Below are 21,499 nucleotides of genomic sequence, written 5' to 3'. Positions count from 1 at the left end.
GGGTTTCCCCAGCCCAGTGGATGCAACCTTGTACTTCAGGGAACAGTTGGGCTTCACAGGGAAGCCCCTTGCCACTGTGAACTCCATGCTGTCCTGGCAAGGTGTCCCCTGCTTGCTCAGCAGCAGTGAGGGGCACAACCCTGCACCACCACCCCTGCTGCTGCTGCTCATGCAGTGGATGAGCAGCAGCAGCAGGGTAGCATGGACCTCGCAGCAGGAAGGAGACCCTGTCTGATGATACCTTTATGCTGTGAGCAGGGAAACTGCTGTTCTGTATATTTGCTTACTCACTCTGATACCCAGAGTATTGTGCAAAGCCAGACAAGATTCTTCATGTTTATCTTGCTGGCCCCAGTTTGTCCAGAGCAGTTTTAGTTCCTAGTTATCTTCCATCTATCCCTGTGGAGCCCCAAGACCTTGCTGCTGCTCTCTAACCTGCTGTCCCAAAAAGATGGGAAAAAGATCCATGCAAACCTGAATTCCTTCCATGACATGACCTGGATGTTGAGATGGCTTTTTGTGGGAAAGAAAATATGCTTTGCTCCACTTAGGGGCATGCTTATCATCATTTGTAAAAATTCTAGGCAAGCAGGACTGTGAACTGGGAAGTGCACAAGTTGTGTACTGGGAGGTCCCTAATTCTATCCCAGCCATCCATCCCACCCATCTTGAACTACCTGCTGGAGCTGAAGTGCAATCACCTATTTCCAACCATGGTCAAGGTACAAGATTTGAAACACATTACTTGTTTTCTTGTTCCCCCTCAAAAGTAGTAGACAAAGACAGCAAACCACAGGTACTCAACTTCCAGCTGGCATGCAGGCAGAGTTCATGCTGTGATAATTGAGTAGGCAACATGGAAACTCGCTTCCAGCTGTCATATGGGCAAGATTCATGCCAAGGTTTCTTGGTAGGCTGTGGGGAAGCCTGGCTCACAGCCATCATATGGTTAAGTTTCTGCTGAGAAAGTTGAAGATACTGTATGAAAGCTTGCCTCACTGAAACCAAACCAAAATCAGTAGCATGGATCACTGGCAATCTTTATATCAAATATTTGCATTTCAAAGTCATTTCTCCCCCAAAGCAAACACCTCTTCATCAGGCATGAAACCAAGACAGTCTTTTAGAAGAGAAGCAGAAGGTGGTGTCTGGTTCCCAAATATTAGCCTTCATTTCTGACTCAGTTTCTGGGTCTCCTGTGTAAATACCCAGCACTTATTTTTCTTACTTCCAGGCAGCAATTGCAGCAAATTAATAAAGTTCTTAGTCCAGGTCCAATACTACCATCTTTCAGTGAATTGATTCTTAGTATTATTTAGCAGCTATCTAGCACCTCATTCAAAAAAGCTGATCATATGTTCAGGTGTCAGACCCTAAATAAAGGGAACATTCCTGGCCTCACCTAGGACTTGGAGAGGATGTAGGCAAGGAAGGAGATGACATAAATTCTTCTATGTCCACCAGATAATTTTTCAGAAATATGAGATATACATAACTGCTGTGATGGCAGGAAATCTTTGGTATGCTCTTGTTAATGTCCTAAGCTGCAGCTAAGTGTTAAAGTTCTGTACTAAGAAGGAAGTCACATTTTGGCTGTCTCAGTAAGATACCTTTAGAACCTAAAGAATTCAATCTAGAGCAGTCCACCACTGTCTGGGTTGGAAGTCCAAGTTCAGTGTAAAAACCAAAAGAGAGGTATTGTGTGAAGGAGACACAAAAAGCAAAGGTTGTGATCTCTGTATCTCGGAAGTGGGCTGAATAGTAGTCTCCTTTATGCCTTTCCCTCCTCAGCCACAAAGAATAAAGAAGGTTAACAAGATTGTGATGGTAAAAACCACAATGATTATAATGGCCCTCTTGTTAACACTGAAGAGATGGTTCTCATATCTGACTTGAGTATAACTGGAACCCATTATTAAATTCACAGCACACTCATGCTCGGACACAAAATGCGCAAGGAGCTATTCTCAGTCAGAATCTAGGAGAGCCAAAACCTTTCTTTTGGGAAGCTGAGAGGGAAGAACTAAAACCTTTTATTCTAGAAAGTAGTAAACACTCGTGTTAAATCTTGTAAGAAAATTGCAAATGCTAGATGTGGAAACTATATGTGATTAATATACAGTAATATAGTTGAGATTTTACTTTGTAGTAAATTCATTCCCTAGCTCCCTAGTAAGGAAGGGACACAAAACCAGGTCTCTCACGCTGGATGCCTCTAGTGCAGGGGCGGGCAATTATTTCAGGCGGAGGGCCGCTTGATGAGTTTTGGCGAGCTGTCGAGGGCTGCATGGGTAGCCCCGCCCCTTCAGTTGCCCCACTCCCTGGTTGCCATCTTGGGACCGGAAGTCCCTCCCCTTGCCCCTGGAAGTACTCCTTTTGGAGAGGTGGCCTTGGAACTGAAAGATACACCCTGTCATATGGTCTGTGTCATAAGACTCACCCACCCAACACCAAACTGCCCCACTCACCGTATCTGTCCCAGAATCCCCTGCTCTCATCGCACGATCCCTGACATCAGAAGGTGTACCCCTTGACTGGGAAACACTGCCCAACACCAGGGCCCACCCTCACAGTACATGGCCTGCTCCTGGGGCCCCACAAGTTCTTCCCTTTGGGCCATGAGGCACATTCACAACTTACCAGGTAGCAAGGGGTTGTGACTCCTCTAACATCCTGCCCCAGCAGTGGGGTTTCAGGACAGCAGAATGTAGCCCAGCTTCCCTTCCCCTGGCCAGTACTGGTCACCATACCCCTCCCACAAGCAAGGACTCAGCAGGCCCCAGGCATCAAAAGCTAGTGCCAGCATGATCTGGTCCTGACCCATCTCAGCCTGCCCCCCTCCTACCCGTGGCACAGCAGAACCCAGCCCAGGCCCAGGTCCCCTCACCAGCACAGCACCCTCCAGTGCTGTAGGATCCCTCCTGTCCTGAGCCACAGAGGGCTCCGCCACAGCTTTCCCTCCCCGGTGGGGCCTGGCCAGCCCATCCCATCCCCTATCAAGCAGTGGCTTCCCCAGGTGCTGCTGCACTTTCACCCTACCTGTGTCAGCTGGTCCCAAAAGGCAGAAGGCTCTGCTGCTCGCCCTGTCCCCAGCAGCATGTGGGAAGCTGGCTTCAGCCGCATGCTGCTCTGGATGGGATGGACCTGGCTGGGTCTGCAGCGGCCAGGAAAAGCGGCATGCAGCTGAAGTCAGCTTCCCACGTGCTGCTGGGGATGGGAGGAGCCCGGCTGGGTCTGCACTGGCCAGCAGAAGTGGTGGTGGAGCCATTTGCCGCTCGGGACAGGATGAGCCTGGCTGGAGCGGCAGGGGCTCAGCTGCACTTTCCGTTTGCCTGCACCGGTCAGTCCCAAGCGACACACGGGTCTGCCACCACTTCTGCTGGCTGGTGCAGACCTGGCCAAGCCCATCCCATCCCAAACAGCGTGAGGCTGAAGCCAGCTTCCCACTTGCTGCTGGGGACAGGAGAAGCCCGGCCAGGTCTGCACCGGCCAGCAGAAGCAGCAGCGGACTCGTGTGCTGCTCAGGACTGACCAGTGCAGGTAGGGGAAGAGTGCAGCTAAGCCCCTGCCGCTCCGGGTGAGCTCATTCTGTCCTGAGCGGCACACTGCTCCGCCACCTCCTCTCCCTGGTGCTGACTGGGCCAGAGCTGCGGCCCAGCTGCTGCTTCCCCTCCCCAGTTGCAGCCCAGCTCGACCCTGCATGGCCCAAGCGGCATGGCAGGACACAGGGAAAGCCTGCCCAGCAGCTGCTGTCCTGGGCTTACCTGCAGGGCAGGGCCCTTTCCAGTCCCATGCAGCAAAGCAGAAGTTGGCCCAGACACTCTTTCCCCTCACCGGCACCACAGGTTCTGGCCCAGCCCCTCCTGCCCCTCTCAAGCTGCAAACGTGGCCTGAGTCAGGGGCAGGGCAAGGCCAGCTGTGTCAGGCTGAGGTCAGGGTTGGTTGCCTCACAACCAGAACCCAATTAAACAGCCTGAGGTTCTGCAGCTGGCGGCTGGTTCTGCTGGCTGCTGTTGGAGGCTTTTAGAGAGGCAGCCGCCATTTCCTGGGTTTTGAAGGGGCTTTGTGGGCCAGAGGGAAATGCTTGGTGGGCTGGATGCGGCCCACGGGCCATATTTTGCTCACCCCTGCTCTGGTAGGTGCTTTTATAGCACCTGACTCTAAGGTGCCAGGGTAGTCACGTTTGCATTGATCAAATGGCTGCTACTGGGATGACACTGACTACGGGAAGAGACACCAATAGTATACCAACATAATATACATCAGCATAGAGTTACTGCTCACATATAGAGGAGGGGTAGCTTTACCTTGGAGTTGAGTGACATATTTGGAGTAGGGCCGTGCTCCACTTTTACTCCATAGAAAAGATGCTATGTGTCTGCACCTACTGTGTGTCAACTGAGGCTTAGACATTGGTGCCACAAGGGACACATGTCACAGCAAAATCAACTGGAATAAAGGCCATTATAATATTTTTACAAGATGGACTCATTTTAGAGGACAGGGACAGAACTTTTCTGAGGGGAAAAAGTCAGTGACGAGGCATGCTATACTTTAAGAAACCCAGGTTCAGTACTACTGTCATATAACAAATTCCTGAGAATTGCTATTCTTACCAATTCTCTGACAAATGCAGATTCCTGTCATAATTTGAATTTGTGCATGAGTCTTAATGAAATCACCTTTCCACCTCAGAGTTCATTTGTAGTTTGCTTCTTCTCTTTCTCATTACTTGTTACCTCTTTGTCCAACAGGTTTTGGAGTTTGGTATGGTCTCAGCAAAGTCTCTGTCGTATGTTCCATCAGTCATGGTACTTTCATGAGCCAACCAGCCTGTTTCCCTAAGGTCAACACAAATGCCTTCCTTGTGTAAAAAGAAAGCGGTACTGCTCCTGTTTCAATCAAATCTAAATATCTTAAGGAAATGGAAATATTCATTTTAGGGTAATAGAAACTATTTTCTACATCCTGTCGTGAAGATCGTCTGACATGGAAGGGACTGAAGTAAAATTCTCTTATCTGTAAATTTCTTTCTAGGACTTTTCATGGCAGACAGTATAACCTTCCCTCAGATAGTTGTTACACCTACATCTTTTTTGGCTGTTGCTTTATGTTGAGCCATTTAAAAGGAAATGCCTACTTTTCATTTCAAGGCAAATGTATGAACTGAGTAGCACTTTTAAACTTTCACACACTCTGTGGTTTTCAAAGTCTGTAGTTGTTCCCGAGGTTTCCCTGAGACATGGTCAGAAGGGGGATTCTGGTCTCAGAGCAAAGATGTGATCCACTATGGAGATGGTGAATGCTCCACTGTTAATGAAATGTGTTAACAGTCCTTGAATGAAAAGGCACAGGTAAAACTTTTTCTTCTTTCCATTGTACTGTATGATTCAGATATTTACCATTCACAACTATTCTCTTTGGTCAGTTATCTGCTTGCAGCATGATGTGCTCTAGCATTATAGAGCTGTTTATAGCAAGACAGGGTACTTTCCTGTTTCTCAATTAATGGATATGTGGTGAACCTAAATAAAACACTTCTAAAATGTTCACAGCACTTTTCTACCTAGGCATAATCTTGGACAGCTTCATGTGGAGAACTTTTATCTTCCAAGGTCTTGTCTTAGAAGGCTACTTTGGACTGCACAGCAGGGCCTGTATCACAGGGATGCCTGACAAGTAGTTCTTGGCTCCTGAAGGACACATTACCTCTTAATCAAATATTTAGTTTCTTTGAGAGCTGGGGACCTCAAGAAATCATAAAGTCTAAAGTCAGGTTCACTGAATTGCCTATTCTTTCCTGCTAGAGGAACAGTTCAGTTGTACAGAGATAAGTTCCTGCCATATGCCATTGGTGAAGCTTTCCCTTGAGGGACTGATTGACTTCTAGGTGCCATATGAGGCTTCACAGCATTATTCATCACTTGCCCAATCTTATGACCAAGATCTGTAAGGCCACCACTTAGTATTCACTTTACACGTTTATTAAAATTTGCCATGCAGACCTCAACACTTCTGCAGAGACAGATTTTGCAGGTAAAGTATTCCAGGCTCCATTTCAAGTGAGTCTGTCTTCTTCCTGAAGGTACTGTTTACCACATCCACTAGTTCTTCTGTATTTCCTGTAAGATAATAGCAGAAGGAAAAGAACACGATTCACCAACAAAGGAGTTTATCAGAACATCTCTTCTTTTATCCTGTGTGCAGCTCATGCTCCTCCTCTAACTTGTTTTTTTTCTCCCTTTTTCATTGGGGAATCTGGTTTGGACTTAGTGTTGAGTTTGAGGGGGAAGTCATCCTTGGGACACTTGCTCCTCTTTGACTTTGCATTTCATTATAAGTAGTGGTATAAATTCTAGTTCTTCTGTACTTCTTGCAGGATAGGAAAGGAGGAGGGAATAAATTTCCCATTTCCGCACTGAGAGGCAGAAAGAAATCCAGTACAGCCTGTTATATTTATAGATTTCATAGATTTCTAGGGTTGGAAGGGACCTTGTAGTTCATCGAGTCCGACCCCCTGCTCTAGGCAGGAAAGAGCACTGGGGTTAAATAACTCCAGCTAGGTGCCTATCTAATCTCTTCTTGAACACTTCAACTTCTGAGAAGGAAAAGGGGTTGTGATTCAATTTAATTAAATTAAACATTGTTAATGAACTGAAAGAGATGAGGGCTGTGGGGTTTTTTGCTTGCCTTCAATGAGAGGTGCCAGAGAAAGGTATGGCTTTTTCCTAGCGACTGGCGGAAGACCAGGCTGGCGTTTCGCGCCCTGGTGATCTTGGTTTAGTTTCTGGATCTGGTGTGATGCCCATTGCAATCCTGCACATCTCTGCATCAGTTTCCCATCTCTAATGGCTACATTGGATGTTCTTTGGAGCAGGTATTGCTTTCGCTAGGTTGGTACAGGAACCCAGCAGGATGTGGCCCTGATTACAGCTGGAGTCTCTAGGAACCACAGTCCTGCTGGCTGCTTCCATATGACCGGGGGCATGAATTTAGGGAGGTACAGAAACACTGTTTAAATAAGAAGTGGGGGACAGGAAGCTTCTTTCCCTGGCTGGGGTTGATGTGATAGTACTGAATGGATTTGAAAAATGGTGACTTCTTTTGTTGTAGAGCCTTACTTTAGCTGGGTTTAACTGAGACTGGAATCAGACCAAGCAGGTTTCTGCAGCACACTACCCGAACGTACTCTATGGCAGAGGCCTTTCCAAGTGCTCTGGACCAAGGGACTGTGGTCAGCTCTCAGGATTCCCCATAGATCATAATGCCCCTGTAGCATCAAACTTGTGAGAACATGATGAAAGGTGCTCCACAGCCCAGTGCGACTTGTGGACAATTGACTAGTACCTTATGGACCAGTGGTGGTCCAGGTTTGGGAACCAGTGCTCAAGAGAAGCATCCCTTACAGGCAATCAAAACAAGATTTCAGTAGTACCACCTATTGCTTTACATCCGTGGAGCTCGAAGCCCTTTACAAAGGAGGGCTGAATCCTTAGTCTCATTTTCACAGGCAGGGAAACTGAGGCACAGAAAAGGGAGTGACTTACCCAACATCATTAAGCAGAGATGGGAAACAAATCTAGGTCTCCTTTGCAACAGGTCCAGTGGTCTATCCCGTATGCAAGGCTACCTCTCCATTACATCATTAAACCTTCACCGACTCAGACCCTAAAGTTAGGGCAGTGACCTCTAAGCAGGCTGGATTAGCAAATTAACCCCTTTTGGAGCACTGCATCTTTTGTTCAGATACACGCTAACAGATTTAGATATAAGGGCTGAGAATTAGAAGAGATCTGGCATAATTATTTCATATTTTGAGATTGTCTCAGGATATTTGTCCATGAATAAGTTACTATGACATAGGTTTGGGTGTGAATTTATGTTATGTCAGCTGCCCTGCAGTTACAGTCTATAGTAGACGCAAGGTAGTTTACCCCAGTTTCATTGAGTATTCATGTTGGCAGTTCCCACTGAGCTCCTGATGTGTTGTAAGTTCACATCCTAGCCTTCTTTAAGGTAATTTGTTTGTATGTCCTTGCCCTTGGATGAGTAAGTAAAGATTATCACCAAAATGAAATAATTTATTTATTGAAATTTTAAATTCTTAGGATTTAAGGAATTCCAAGATGTAAAGTGAAATCAGAGTCTTCAAGATAAGAAGATTACGTATTTGTGTCTTTTGTAAAAATGACCAAATCCTAAAAAATAACCAAATAAATCTCTTTTTAGCTTTGCTTATGATATATTAAGGTGCTGAGGATCCTGGCCACAGAAAAATTATCAGATTGCAAATTTAAGGACATTGAGCAGAACTTCAGATATCAGAAGATACTATCTGGATGCTAATCCACAGTAGAAATGATTTTAGCATCTGAGACTGAAGTAACTGTGGAATTCTTCCTGTCTAGACCTTTTCTGCCAAACCAGATTCTCTAAAGATTTAATTAAAAAAATTATAACAGGTTTGCAACTAAAAAAAGACAGTTAATGTAACTTCCTTATTTTGGGTTGATACAAGTATGTAGTTTGATGTAATAATGCATTACCATGCAAAACTAAATTACATTTAAGCTTTCACACTGTCCTTAAAAATAATGTTTGTAGGAAAATAAAATTTAAGAACAAAAATATTTACAATTAAAATTACTGTACCAGCTTTCAAGGACCTAAGCATAAGACTTAGGAAGCCTCCTCCCACCCACACTTTTTTGATGTTCGAGCCTCCAAAATTAAGTGGTTAGGGCACTCGTCCAGCAAACTAGGGAACTAGGCTTTAAGCCCCCTTTCCCAGAGGGGGTTGGGGTTTGCATCTCTCTGCCTTCCCAGCACAGTGCTCTGACTACTATCTCAGAGGTTAGGCATTATCCAATTACCCTTGCCAGTGCACCTCTTGAAATGGAGCCATTGCCTCTTGTACTTAATGGCCATTGGATAAAGTGGTTGGAGAGAAGTGTTCCTGGATTTTCGTGGCTTCACATATCACTCTTTCAAGTCAGTGAATAAGTGACTCTTGGCACTTTCTGAGGGAGGGAGAATAGAGTACCTATAAGGCAGTTTCCAGCCTTCATATAGACCAGAGGTTGGCAACATTTCTGAACAGAGCGCTGAAAACACCCGCAAACTTGGCTTGTAAGATGTTGGTGTGCCGGGGCGGATGGCGGAGCAGCTGCAAGGGGCCCAATCCTTGTTGTGGCAGTGCAGCCCTGGCCTCTTCCCTGCTGTTCACCCCGAGGTGCGCATGCCAAGCCAAATGCCTTCACATGCCGCATTCTTGCACCTGTGCTGGGAGTTGCTTACCCCTGGTACAGAAGATGAATATAAAAGCTAGAGATGCTTGGCCCTTAGTGGGAGTGTAAATAAGAGGGAGTGTGGTCTCTGACTCGGATGTCATATACTTATTTTATTGATTTCTAAAAGCCTGCCCTTGTGATAGGTCTTAAGGATAAGGTGCAAAATATGGTAATCTTTGGTTTATAGGATCGACAATTAAAAATTGAATTAATGCCCAAATGTCGTAGTGAGTTCATTACTTTTTATGGGGCTTACGCTTTTTGGCAGCCCTTACTTGAAATATAGATGCTATCAGTTTTAAGAAAATCTCCCTTTGCTTATAAACTTATGCCCTCTGAACACACAGACTCGGAAGGAGAAGGGGAAGAGATTTAGAAATCTTTTAACTTATTTTCATTTTTAAGTATGTTCTCATAACTATAACCAAGGAAGAAGGCAAGATAACTTCATACATTTAGTTCTTTTTTTGCTGGAAATATTTATACTTAATTCTTTAAAAATATATTGTGTACATTATACTATTGAACAATATTCAGCTTGCATAAAATAAAGAATCAATGGAGAAGCAGTGAAGGAGCATTCAAAATGGGAACTTTCCTAAGAAAGATTTGGAAAATATCCATCGTCTAGTAAAATTTGGTCTGTTATATAGACAAAAAAAATACATGCTTTTATCTCTGAGTATAAAAAATAATGACATAGGTGACTGAGTATTATTCAGAGATGAGATAAAGTCTGTCCATTTCAACTATATTGTGTCTCTCTATTTTTACTATTAGATAAAAGTTAGTTCAAATGGGGAGGGGGGGGGTGATGCATTTTCCAGATCTTAATTTATTTCTATAAAATATTAGTGGGAGCCTTTGAATTATTTTCAGTAGATTTCTGAATCAAGCCTTAATGCATATGTTGAATTTGAAAATGAATAATGAAAAACTTTTCACTTTACCCCTTAAGAGTAGTCATATATGCTGGTAGTCATATCTGGATGAATTTTTAATATTTTTCTCTTTAGCTGGAAGGACTTGAGAATGAAATTAGCCAAGAGAAACAAAGTCTTCAAAATAGTCAAAACCTGAGCAAAGATCTGATGAAAGAGAAAATACAGCTTGAAAAAGCAATTGAGACACTCCAAGAAAACTCAGAGAGACAGGTGAGTAACATACTGATTAAACATTGCGCTTTGGCCCCTTTACACTTGGCATAGATATCTTAAAGGCAACAGGTCTGCACATTAAGCAATATCTGTATTATATAGGCTTCCTTGAGATATAGAGTTACTCTGGGAGGCAAAGCTAGGGATAAGAATTTGTTTTTGGAATTTAGCAGTGCGCTACTTGTTCTCTACTTTTTCTATGGCCTTACTGACCAAGCAGAAATTAAGGCTGTCTAGAGGTATAGCTCAGCCAGAACAGAAAATCAGGGACTTAACTAGAATTTACTCTTTGACCAAGTACCACTCTGTGCAGAAGAAACAGTGGCTAGAGATCTGTTACCAGCCCCAGTAAGAGTTACAGCAGTCTAGGGTTAGTAGTGCTGGTGGAAGAATGATAGAATGGAACTTTGCTCTGCTGTGCTCTTGCCCCAAACTTCCCTTTTTCTTTGTAAGACACCATCTATAGTACGGATGTGGAGGACAGTTGGCCCAAGAAGCTGCCTCTGCCTACTTTAAAACTATGTGGAGTTCCCTGTACCAGAGGAGTTCCCTGCGGGGATTTTACAAATAGATTTCGGGCCCTTTGAGCTGTTTGAATACCAAAAAGGGACTGAATCTCAATAGAGAATATGCCCCTAAATACGTAACTCCGTTTAAACGGCTTGATTGTCACAGATAAAATCTTCAGCTTTTTAGCTACATTTAAACTTTCAATAGACATTGTTTTAGGATACAGAGTATAATGCAAACCATCTGGAAAAAGAGGGAGGGAGGTCTTATTTAGGCTCCTGACAGATGTTATATTTATCATGAGCTTAGCATGTTAATCATGCACTAAATTGTAATATGCCACATGTTTGATCAGTTTATCATGTGATAAAAATGACAAACTAGTCACAAGGAAAGATGTTTAATGTGAAACATCTTTGTGGTTGTTGGCATTATGCTTTAATTTGAATGTTTAGCATGTTAAAGCCATGCTGTGCAGCCCAGCAGCTCCCCATGCACCAGCAAGTAAAACTTCGCCATGCAGACTGATACTGTGCTTGGAGATCTTTAAAGCCTTGGTATGTAACCCATATCCCTAATGTTGGGCTGAACAGCATGACTTTAAAGATGGGCACACAGTGGGTGCAGGCAAGTGAAGCTCCTTGCTGTAACTCATGGCACTTTGCAGGACGTTCCATGGATTACAGCTGTCCCCAGGACCCTACAGACATTTGCTGTTGGGTCCTGGGGATTGGGAGATGAGCTGCAGTTTAAAGCAGCTGCATCTGCAGCCGCTCTCCTCTAGCAATGCCCCTCCCAGCCTTGGCACTATTTTCAGAATGGCAGGGGGCAAAGGGAGTGGAGGGAGCTCATTCTGGGGGTTGCCCAGCCAGCACTGGAGGGTGGGGTGGGTGAACTGGAGCTTCAGAGAGATGACAAGAGGTATTCCAATCCACCTGCCTCACACCCAACACCAGCTGGGCAACCCCCAGAATGAGCTCCCTCTGCTCCCTTCCCCACCTCCCATTCTGAAGACAGTCCAGGGAGCAGGGCTTGGCCGCATCTACTTTGGAGCATCGTCATCTGGACCCTCATATAACAAGGATTCAGATTTTCACATGATTGGCCATTTTTAAGGCACTCTGCAGCTGTGTACTTCTGTCAGAGCACAGCTGTAGTGTGCTTTCAGTGGCCAATCACAAACTGTCATGTCTGTCAGCACCCAGTGGGATCAGAGAAATTATATCCCAGATTCCAAAAATTGCATGTCCTGCCCTGCCAAGTCTTGGACAACTGGGATAAAATTCCTTAAATCTTTTTAAATTAATGTCGGCCAAGGGCCTTAGTTCCACTGAAACAAAAATATTCAACATTAAAATCTGCACTCTTTTTTTTTAAATGACTGCACTATGCTTGGGTTTTTAAAGTGGGGATACAAAAGGGCATGTTAAACTGGTTGTTTAATATTGTACGTAATGGGAGTAGTTTGAAAACTATGCCTGTTGTGTTTGTTCTGTTGAGAAGCATTTTCCATAAATAGATTATAGAAACATTACTAATTATGCATTTGTATAAATTGTATTTGAAAACAAGATTATGTTTTAATGATCTATTGTAACAATTTTTGAAGAAGTTATGAGCCCCAGTGCAGCTCTCCACTTCAGCACCAGTGTAAATTTAAGCATGTGAATGGAGCTGAATCTTCAGGGACATTGTTCATGCTTTAAAGTATGTACTTAGGTGATTTGGAGTGTCATCATTGTTCAGAACTTTCCTAAGATTTGTACTGATGCCACACGAATGTAACTTATTCATACAAACAAACAAAACATACAATTTAGTTCCATATTAACTAAATTGGTAGCATAAAAGACTTATCGATCATAACTTCACAGTTAATGTTTAAATATTGTCAATACATAAAAACATAGTCAATAAATTATATTTACTGTTTGTATTCAGCAATGTTGAGTTATGTAAAAGAACATCACAAAAATTTTATATGCAGATTCCCATTCTAGGAGTCTCATGGGGATTTCAAAGCATTTCACCATTCCTGGGCCATGTACATGTCAATCTTCATATCCAAACAGGCAAATGAAAGCACATATGAAAGAACAGAGTCTATAACTTTTTAAAACCTTTTTATACAATTTGTACTGTAAATCAGAGGTTTTCAACATTTTAATAAGCGTACCCCTGTTGGGGGGGGGGGGGGGGGGCGGGGGGAGGCTGGTTTACTTACACATCTCAGTGGGTTGTTTAGTTACCTACCAGGTCATAAACCCACTAGTCTAATGCCTTCAGCAAAAGCCCCACACCTGAATATTGGTTTGGATACACTCTTAAATTTAAGAGGTGCAGATGTATGCATTTGTTCGATCCCTTTTGCAAAAAAGCTAGTGATTTTCTTAATAAAAGATGAGAATAGTCTTGTTATATGGAGTCAAAAAACTTGGTAGAGGTTTAATCATAGGCTCTTCCTACTCCAGAGATCAACTCTGTATTTTCAAATAAAATAATAAGCTAGGGAGATAATCGCCTCCTGTTCCCCACCCCATCCTTCCTTGAACCTACATGTAGAATCTTATCCAAAGTCATGATTTAACTGATTTTCTCTTTTTTGAGATGTGTCCATTTCAACTATATTGTGTCCCTTAAAGCACCAGTGTTTCAGAAAAAGCCATTGTGTTAAAAGGTGACCAGAAGTATTTTGTGTTTAGCTTGTTTTTATTACTTTAAAAAATGTCCTTGAAAAAGTTCTGTACTTAAAATTTGTTGCATAACTATCAGCCTACATATACTACATGCTATTATATGTATGGTAGAATAAACCACAGAATTTTTTTTTATAAGAATGTCATCCATCTACACCTGTCTTACCTTAGCAACCTGCTGTATATGTATATGTTGTGTGTATGTACGTGTATAGATATATAAATGAATGATTTATTTGTTTGCATGTAACTGACCTAATTTAACATTTCTTTTTAATTATTTAGATTAGACTATTAGAACAGGAGAATGAACACTTGAATCAAACTGTAGCTTCTCTAAGGCAACGCTCACAAATCAGTGCTGAAGCAAGAGTGAAGGAAATTGAAAAAGAAAATAAAATTCTCCATGAATCTATCAAAGAGACCAGCAGTAAGTTAAATAAGATTGAATTTGAAAAAAGGCAAGCCAGAAAAGAACTAGAACATTATAAAGAGAAAGGAGAAAGAGCAGAAGAGCTTGAGAATGAATTACATCACCTTGAAAAGGAAAATGAATTATTACAGAAAAAGATTACCAATTTAAAAATTACATGTGAGAAGATAGAAGCCTTAGAGCAAGAAAACTCAGAATTGGAGGTAGAAAATAGAAAGCTGAAAAAAACTTTGGATAGCTTAAAAAATCTGACATATCAGTTAGAGTCCTTGGAAAAAGAGAATTCACAACTTGATGAAGAAAATTTAGATCTAAGAAGAACAGTTGAATCTTTGAAATGTACAAGCATGAAGATGGCACAATTACAGTTAGAAAATAAAGAACTGGAAACAGAAAAGGAACAACTTAAGAAAGTCCTGGAGCTTATGAAAGCCTCTTTCAAGAAAACAGAACGCTTAGAAGTCAGCTACCAGGGTTTAGATACTGAAAACCAAAGGTTACAGAAAGCCTTAGAAAATAGCAACAAAAAGATTCAACAGTTGGAAAGTGAACTACAGGATTTGGAAACTGAAAATCAAACTCTGCAGAAGAATCTGGAAGAATTAAAAATCTCCAGTAAACGCCTCGAGCAGTTGGAGAAGGAGAACAAGCTATTGGAACAAGAGACATCTCAACTGGAAAAGGATAAGAAGCAATTAGAAAAAGAAAATAAGAGGCTTCGACAGCAGGCAGAAATTAAAGACAGTACATTAGAAGAAAACAATGTAAAAATTAGTCACCTGGAAAAGGAAAATAAATCTCTATTCAAAGAGATAGGTATATTTAAAGATTCATGTGTACGTTTAAAAGAGCTAGAAAAAGAAAATAAAGAACTTGTGAAAAGAGCTACCATTGATAAGAAAACCCTTGTCACACTGCGAGAGGTAATTTGCAACTGATTTCCATTCTTGTATTAAGCTACTTATAACATAGAGGAAAAGGTACTAATAGTAATTTCTGAAAAAGCATTTTCCCATCTTGTTCATATGTTTAAATCAATAGCATGTATAGTATCAATATTTATAAACAACTTTTAATGATAATGAAGATCTTTCATACTGTATTCATGAATCATTTAACTTCAGCATTATTAATCTCTCATATTGCTTATAAAACCTACGTAGGTATTATATGTGTTGTTAGGGAACCTTTTACAGACTCTTAGTTAAGTACCTACTCTGACTAAAAGGTTAGTTTGCTTCTTGATAGTGTTATGTTACCCATGATCGTCCAGGAAATATGCGAGAGGCAAGGATTTTTGTGGGTGATATCTTTTAATGGATCCGCTGCAGGTACAGTGAAAAACAGGTATACCAGAAGATTACTGTGCCTGCTTTTCACTCAGACCTAAAGAAGAATGCATTGGATTCAAAAGCTTGTCTAAGTCTATCCCAACCATACAGCTGGTCCCATAAAAGATAGTATCCATAAAAATCCTTGTGTCTCACATACTTTGTTATTTATTTTTTCCTAATGATCCAACAAAGTTTAAAAGGGAATTTCTACTAAAAGAAAGAAAGTAAACCCCTATGATGAAATCATACTTGTATTTAATCAAAAGTTGTGTGGAAGGACAAAGTTAACTTTAACAGATTATGCAAGCTACATGTACATATACAAAGCTCAGATATAGATAGTTCCCAGAAACTAGTGTTGTATTATTTCTTTTTTCAGTTTAATTTCTCTTTATTGACTTTTATTTCTCTTGTGCAAGGATTTGGTGAGTGAAAAACTGAAGACGCAGCAAATGAATAATGATCTAGAAAAACTTACCCATGAACTTGAAAAGATAGGCTTAAATAAAGAGCGCCTCTTGCATGATGAACAGAGCACTGATGACAGGTGAGGGTGAATCAACCTTTGTGGGATAGTTCAGTGTTGTTTGCAATAATAGAATATTCTGTTTTTCCTTCAGCAATTTTCTCCCTAAATTGTAATTTTTGAGAAAATGTAAATAAGCTAGAAAACAGACTCTCTTTGAAAATAACATGTTGTGGTAATAAATGTCCTCCAGGAGTGGGATGGGGGGAAGAGGGAGGGGATGGGGCACTCTAATTAGAGCAGCTCCAAGAACCGCTCTAATAAAGTGCTTGGAGTGTCGTGTGTACAAGTGTCCCTGTGCTGAAAACTGGCAGTGGGGGCATTTTAACTAATGCTCATCAAACAAGCTTTAATTAAAGCACCCCTGCTGCCATTTTTCAGTGCAGAGATGCTAATACATGTGACCCTGGAGTCCTCTGGAGCATGGTAATTACCACACTCCAGCAGACTTGATTAATATAGTCTGCTCCAACGTGATGTAATTACAGCACATCAGAGCAGCCTAGCTGTGCATGTATAAGCGCCCCCAGATTCCAGATATCTATGTCTTTGAAAGTAAATTGCCACGTTGGTGCTAAGAAATACAGAAATGTATGGCAACAGCTACTGTTTGTGTGATTGCTCATATTCTGAAACTTCTAGTCAGCAGTAGGAACAAAAGACAGAGCTGTTTTAAATGTTAATAGGCTCAGTATTTTGGCTACTTCAAACTTTAGGATTCTTGTCACTGTAAGATTATCCACGCTCCTCTCAACATCCCCACTTGTGTGGGCTGGGTAGTAGCCGATATTTCGAGCCTCTCCCAATCCCCACACTGTCTCTTGTCACTCTACCACACCTGCTAATATACAACAGCTGAGATCCTGACATCTGTTTCCTGTGCTCTGTTCCATGTTGTGTCCTGTTTGACTGGGATTCAGGGAAAGTGAATGTCAGGAAAAGACTTAGCATGGGCTTCTAGCCAGCCCTTCTTTCATGATGCCATTCATTTGTGAAAACATGACTGGTCTAGTAGTCTGTGATTACTACTGATTGTCATAAATGTGGGGACAAATTCCAAGCCTTCTTTTAGTGATTTTTTTTTTTTTTAAGATTCTAGGCCTTCTCTCCAGGAGGCAGCTAGATATTTTATCTTCATTCCCCCTTTGCCTACTGCCAGTGGTCTGTTGCTGGATAGTGTCTGCGCCTCTGGAGGAATCTCCCAGTACTTTTTGTTTTCTAGCAGTATCTGTCCTCAGCCTCCTTTCCCAAGGTGGAAATACTCTTAGTCAGAAGAGCATTTAGACCTAGGATTTTTTCCTCAGTGTTCATGATCAGTGCTGAATGAGGGGATGTAGAGCAGTTCATGCCAACACAGCATTAAGAGTTAATTCCGGAACACTCATGCTTTTTGATGTAGAAGCCTAAGTTCAATCTCTGTAGATGGCTTTTTCAATGACATTATTACAAGTAGTGTTCTGTAATGAGGATTTGAGCTGTTGGGGACCTTAAACACTTGGGCTGAGCTTCCTTAGAGAGAAGAAGCCTGCCTGTCTGTGACACAGCAGAGGCTGTGGATTAACATCATCTATTATTAGACCATGTATAGAGACTTCTGAGTTGGGTTCTGTTTCTTAGCTGACATTGTTGGTTAACTAGGATTTCATTATTTCAGGGGTGCACAATACATTAATGACACATATATTGCTGTACCAGGGTCTTCCATTGCTTCCTTTGCTTCTGAATTCTTTTAGGTAGTTATGAGAGCTTTTCCCCAAGAAAATATTCTATTGAAGGCCATATACACTGGGGGCTAGCTGGCATTCCTTTTCTAAGATGCTGAAAACCTATAAATGAGGAATGTTTGTTTTACTTAACAGAGATATTGGCTTGTTCAGGATCATAATTTCTAAAACTGTCATAACTTGTGGTCATTATTCTCAACTTCTGCTATTACTGTCTTCTGGTGGAGCAGAAGGACACAGTCATCATTCGTTATTCAGCCTTTATTGGTAGGCATGCCCAATTCTTACAATGCTTTTGGAATGCTAGTCTTTTGTACACAAGCTGTTTTCTGTTTCTTTGTATTCCTGGCCTGGCTCTTCATTTTGGTATAGAGATGGGAGATATTTCACTTGCATCTAACATATCTCCTCCCCGGAAATGTACAGGAGTAGGCATGTTTTTTTTCTTCTGAACATTCTTAGCAGTATCTTTAAAATCTTTCCCTCTTCCTAGGCCTGACCTGACATAGTCTGATAAGGAGGACATTACATTTTTTCAGTTTGTTGCTTTGCTTTTCAAACTCTTTGGGTTGGATTCTTTAGAAAAAGTAGATCCATCCTTCACACATTCTGTTTAAGATTCTTCAAAGTTTATTTCATAACCAGACAGTTGTTTGAACCCAGAGAATAAATCTCTATTACTAATCTTTGCCATGTTCCTTCTCTATCTACCCTAGTATTGTCTTCACATGTGCTTCTATACAAGAAGTTAAAATGACCTTTCATCCATGGTGTGGTGATTACCCGCTTAGTGTTTGCCAGGTGTGTGCTCATCCTGAAATTCCTAGTCAAATCTGAAATTCTGGGATGATCTCCCACTCATATGATGATGATATTTTAAGGCAACTGTATCTTCTTTCCAACCCTTTTACTGATAGTCCTCTGCTCCAGTTACTGTTTAGACCAGTGGTTCTCAACCTATTTGTCATAGTGGGCCACACTTGAAGCTCTCAATGTGTTGTGGGCTGCACCCGCCCAATTTACTTCTTGTATATCCATTTTAAAAATGTTTTAACAGGATGTCATATGGGCTGCAACAGTATGCTGATTGGGTTGCATGCAGCCACATGGGCTGAAAACCCCACTGGGCTAGACATACCTGTTATGCATTTAAGAATCTCGTGCATAGTAGTGGACCTTATACACTTGGGCTGGGTTAATAAACCTAGTATGCTGTTCAGGAGATGAGACTGGAGGCTAAAATGTGTTTAGTTTTTCCTTACCTTTGGGATAAATAGAAATATCTAAGATATAAAAATAGTAAGGAAAGAGATTTTATTCCAAGTTCTGAGAGCATGTAAAATAAGAGACTAAATAAAATGCTTAAGCCACTTAAAAAGCATTTGTGATGTGATATTTTAATATTTTCTGAAATGGCTGTTAATTGTTTAAGATTGCATTGACAGTCTCAAGATGTTGTTTCCAGTCCACATATTCAGAATCTAACACTGCCCCTTAAAATAAATATATTTTTTCGCCATGCTCTGTGATATAGTAAATGCTATTAATAACACCCTCCAAAAAGGTCAGTACTAGACACTGAAACAGAATCTTTTAAAGTAGCAGGAACTGGACTCAGTATAGTATGCAATTCCTACATTGTGAGCAGGTACATGAAATGAGCATTCACCTGCATAGTGTAGTCTTCCTCCTCTTTTGACCCTCTGTTTTATGAACAAGCAGGAAAAGGAAACTGATGAGAATCTTGCCTTCCAAATATTTCTTATTCTAATCAAGTTCAGTCTCCTGCTTGACTCTTTGAAATGGAGCCAACAGATAAAACGCAATAATTACATGCACACTAAAGACCCAAACAAAGCCAGTATACTGGTATGTATATTGCTGTTGATTTTATAATGTTGTAACTTTTTCTATATCAAGGAAATTTATTTTAAAAGAAAATAACATTTTAAAGGATTTACAGCTTTACAGTGATCACTTAAACATCTAAAGAGGAGAATTAGAGGACTTGAGTATTGGTAATAAATGCACCTGGTAACATTGGTCAAATACAGCCCAGGTCAAATGGAAGTGTATCTTTGCAGTGTTATCAGACATTCTAAGGACTGAAATGATGTGAAACCTTACAGTAGCCTGACAGGGCTGACCAGGACTGCAACCCCAGGTGCTGCCTTTTGGGAGGGGCGGGATGCAAAAATAGCTGGGGCAGCAGTAGCAACTGATTATGCCACTGCCATTAGCACCATGGCATCCTGCACTGCTCTATGTACCACAGCTGCTCTGGGCGTGAAGCTGTCCTGCTATGCCTTTGCATTCTTACCTACTTTCATTCCTGTAGTGGTCTTCCAAGTCAGCATTGAAGCATTTTGACAAGGATTCAGGGAAACTTACTCTGCTGCTGTCTGTGTTGTATCTGTAGACAACTAGTCTGTAGACAAATAGTCATCTTCCAAAACTAAGCTAGTTTCTCTAAAATCTTTCAAGAACATTACATTGGAATTTAACATGTATATGTAAATGTTTCAAATTTTATCCGTGTTGAAGTGTCAATAAAAAGTACATCTTCATATTTCGTTGAGTAGTAGGTACAAGCTTTTGGAGTCAAAATTAGAGTCTACCCTAAAAAAGTCTCTTGAAATAAAAGAAGAAAAAATTGCTGCTTTGGAAGCTCGTTTAGAAGAATCAACAAATTTAAATCAACAGCTGCGTCAGGAACTTAAAACAGTAAGGAAATAACATGACTATTTTTATTACATGAAATTATCGAATTTTTGTTGTTTTTCAACTTTAATTGCAGTGTATAATGAAACCTGAAAAATAAAGTATAACTGACAAAAAAACCAAACAAAAAATCCTTACTCTTCTATCCAGATCCTTAAAGCTTCAGAAGTAGTGTTTTTCCATTACAAGACACATGAAATTTGTCTGGAATTTTCTGAGCACTAATTCTTTAAAAGCCAAAGTAACAAATACAGAAATTTTTAAGATAGTCACATCTTTGATAAAAAAGAATGACGGTCCCCTGAAATGATTTTGCACTGAGCATTTTGAGGTTTTCCTCAACATTTGCTATTTGTAACAGTGATTTAAAAATAAGCTATTAAAAGTATCTAGCCTTTAGGGTAAAAATGCCAAATGCTTCACTTTAATGATTAGTAGTTCTTATGGATATATTTCAAGTGCCATGATTTCTGCAATCTTTGCTACTCATATTGTCACATGCTACGACTTTTGCCCCAAGAATGATAGCTGAACAACTTGCAGTAGCCTATGGCAGCTGCAGAATACCACTGACTTCCACAGGGCTTATTAACACCAGAAAGGGGTGTTTAGAGAGGATATCCTTGAGGGCTTCGTATCAGACATATATTCAGCCTGCCCTTTTCACCAAGCAGCTGTTGAACTTGGTACAGGGATAGTGGAAGAAAGGACAGAGCCAGTGTCCCTTTTGGGAGAGGATGGAGCCAAGAACACTACCATTCTGCTTGTCAGAGGGACAGGATTTGGGGATGGCCAGCAGTCAAGAGATGAGGGAAAACTGAGTGGAGACCTGTTGGTTGTGCCCAGAGGGTGCCTGACAAGGAAACTCCATAAGGGAGAGTTAAGAAAGTAATTCTCTCCCATCAATTGGCAGGAAAAAAAGGGGAGGACCCTTTCCCTTGGGTGCATTTAGTTTTGTGATGAAAATATACACACACAAGAGCAAAGAATGAGCTCTGTTAAGACTTTAATAAAGGAGATAAAATTAGGGGTGCAATAATAGAGATTTTTTGGGACAGTACCGATGACCTATTTTTAATGAGCCATATTGGCCAATACTGATTTGATT

At 41.3% G+C, this 21,499-nt stretch overlaps 1 protein-coding gene across 9 annotated transcripts in view; it reads left to right on the top strand.

Annotated features, from left to right (window-relative positions):
- Positions 1 to 21,499, top strand: part of CCDC88A (coiled-coil domain containing 88A) — a 196,003-nt gene that overhangs the window by 122,098 nt on the left and 52,406 nt on the right. For all 9 annotated transcript variants that reach the window (XM_019500730.2, XM_019500729.2, XM_006274434.3 and 6 more), the window contains exons 14-17: positions 10,307 to 10,444; positions 13,939 to 15,009; positions 15,840 to 15,967; positions 20,253 to 20,394. In XM_019500730.2, the coding sequence (XP_019356275.2) occupies positions 10,307 to 10,444; positions 13,939 to 15,009; positions 15,840 to 15,967; positions 20,253 to 20,394 (1,479 nt within the window). The remainder of the gene's footprint in view (positions 1 to 10,306; positions 10,445 to 13,938; positions 15,010 to 15,839; positions 15,968 to 20,252; positions 20,395 to 21,499) is intronic.

The sequence above is a fragment of the Alligator mississippiensis genome, chromosome 1 (assembly GCF_030867095.1).
Source record: "Alligator mississippiensis isolate rAllMis1 chromosome 1, rAllMis1, whole genome shotgun sequence".
NCBI classification, from domain to species: Eukaryota; Metazoa; Chordata; order Crocodylia; family Alligatoridae; genus Alligator; species Alligator mississippiensis.
This window is presented reverse-complemented; position numbering and strand designations above follow the sequence as displayed.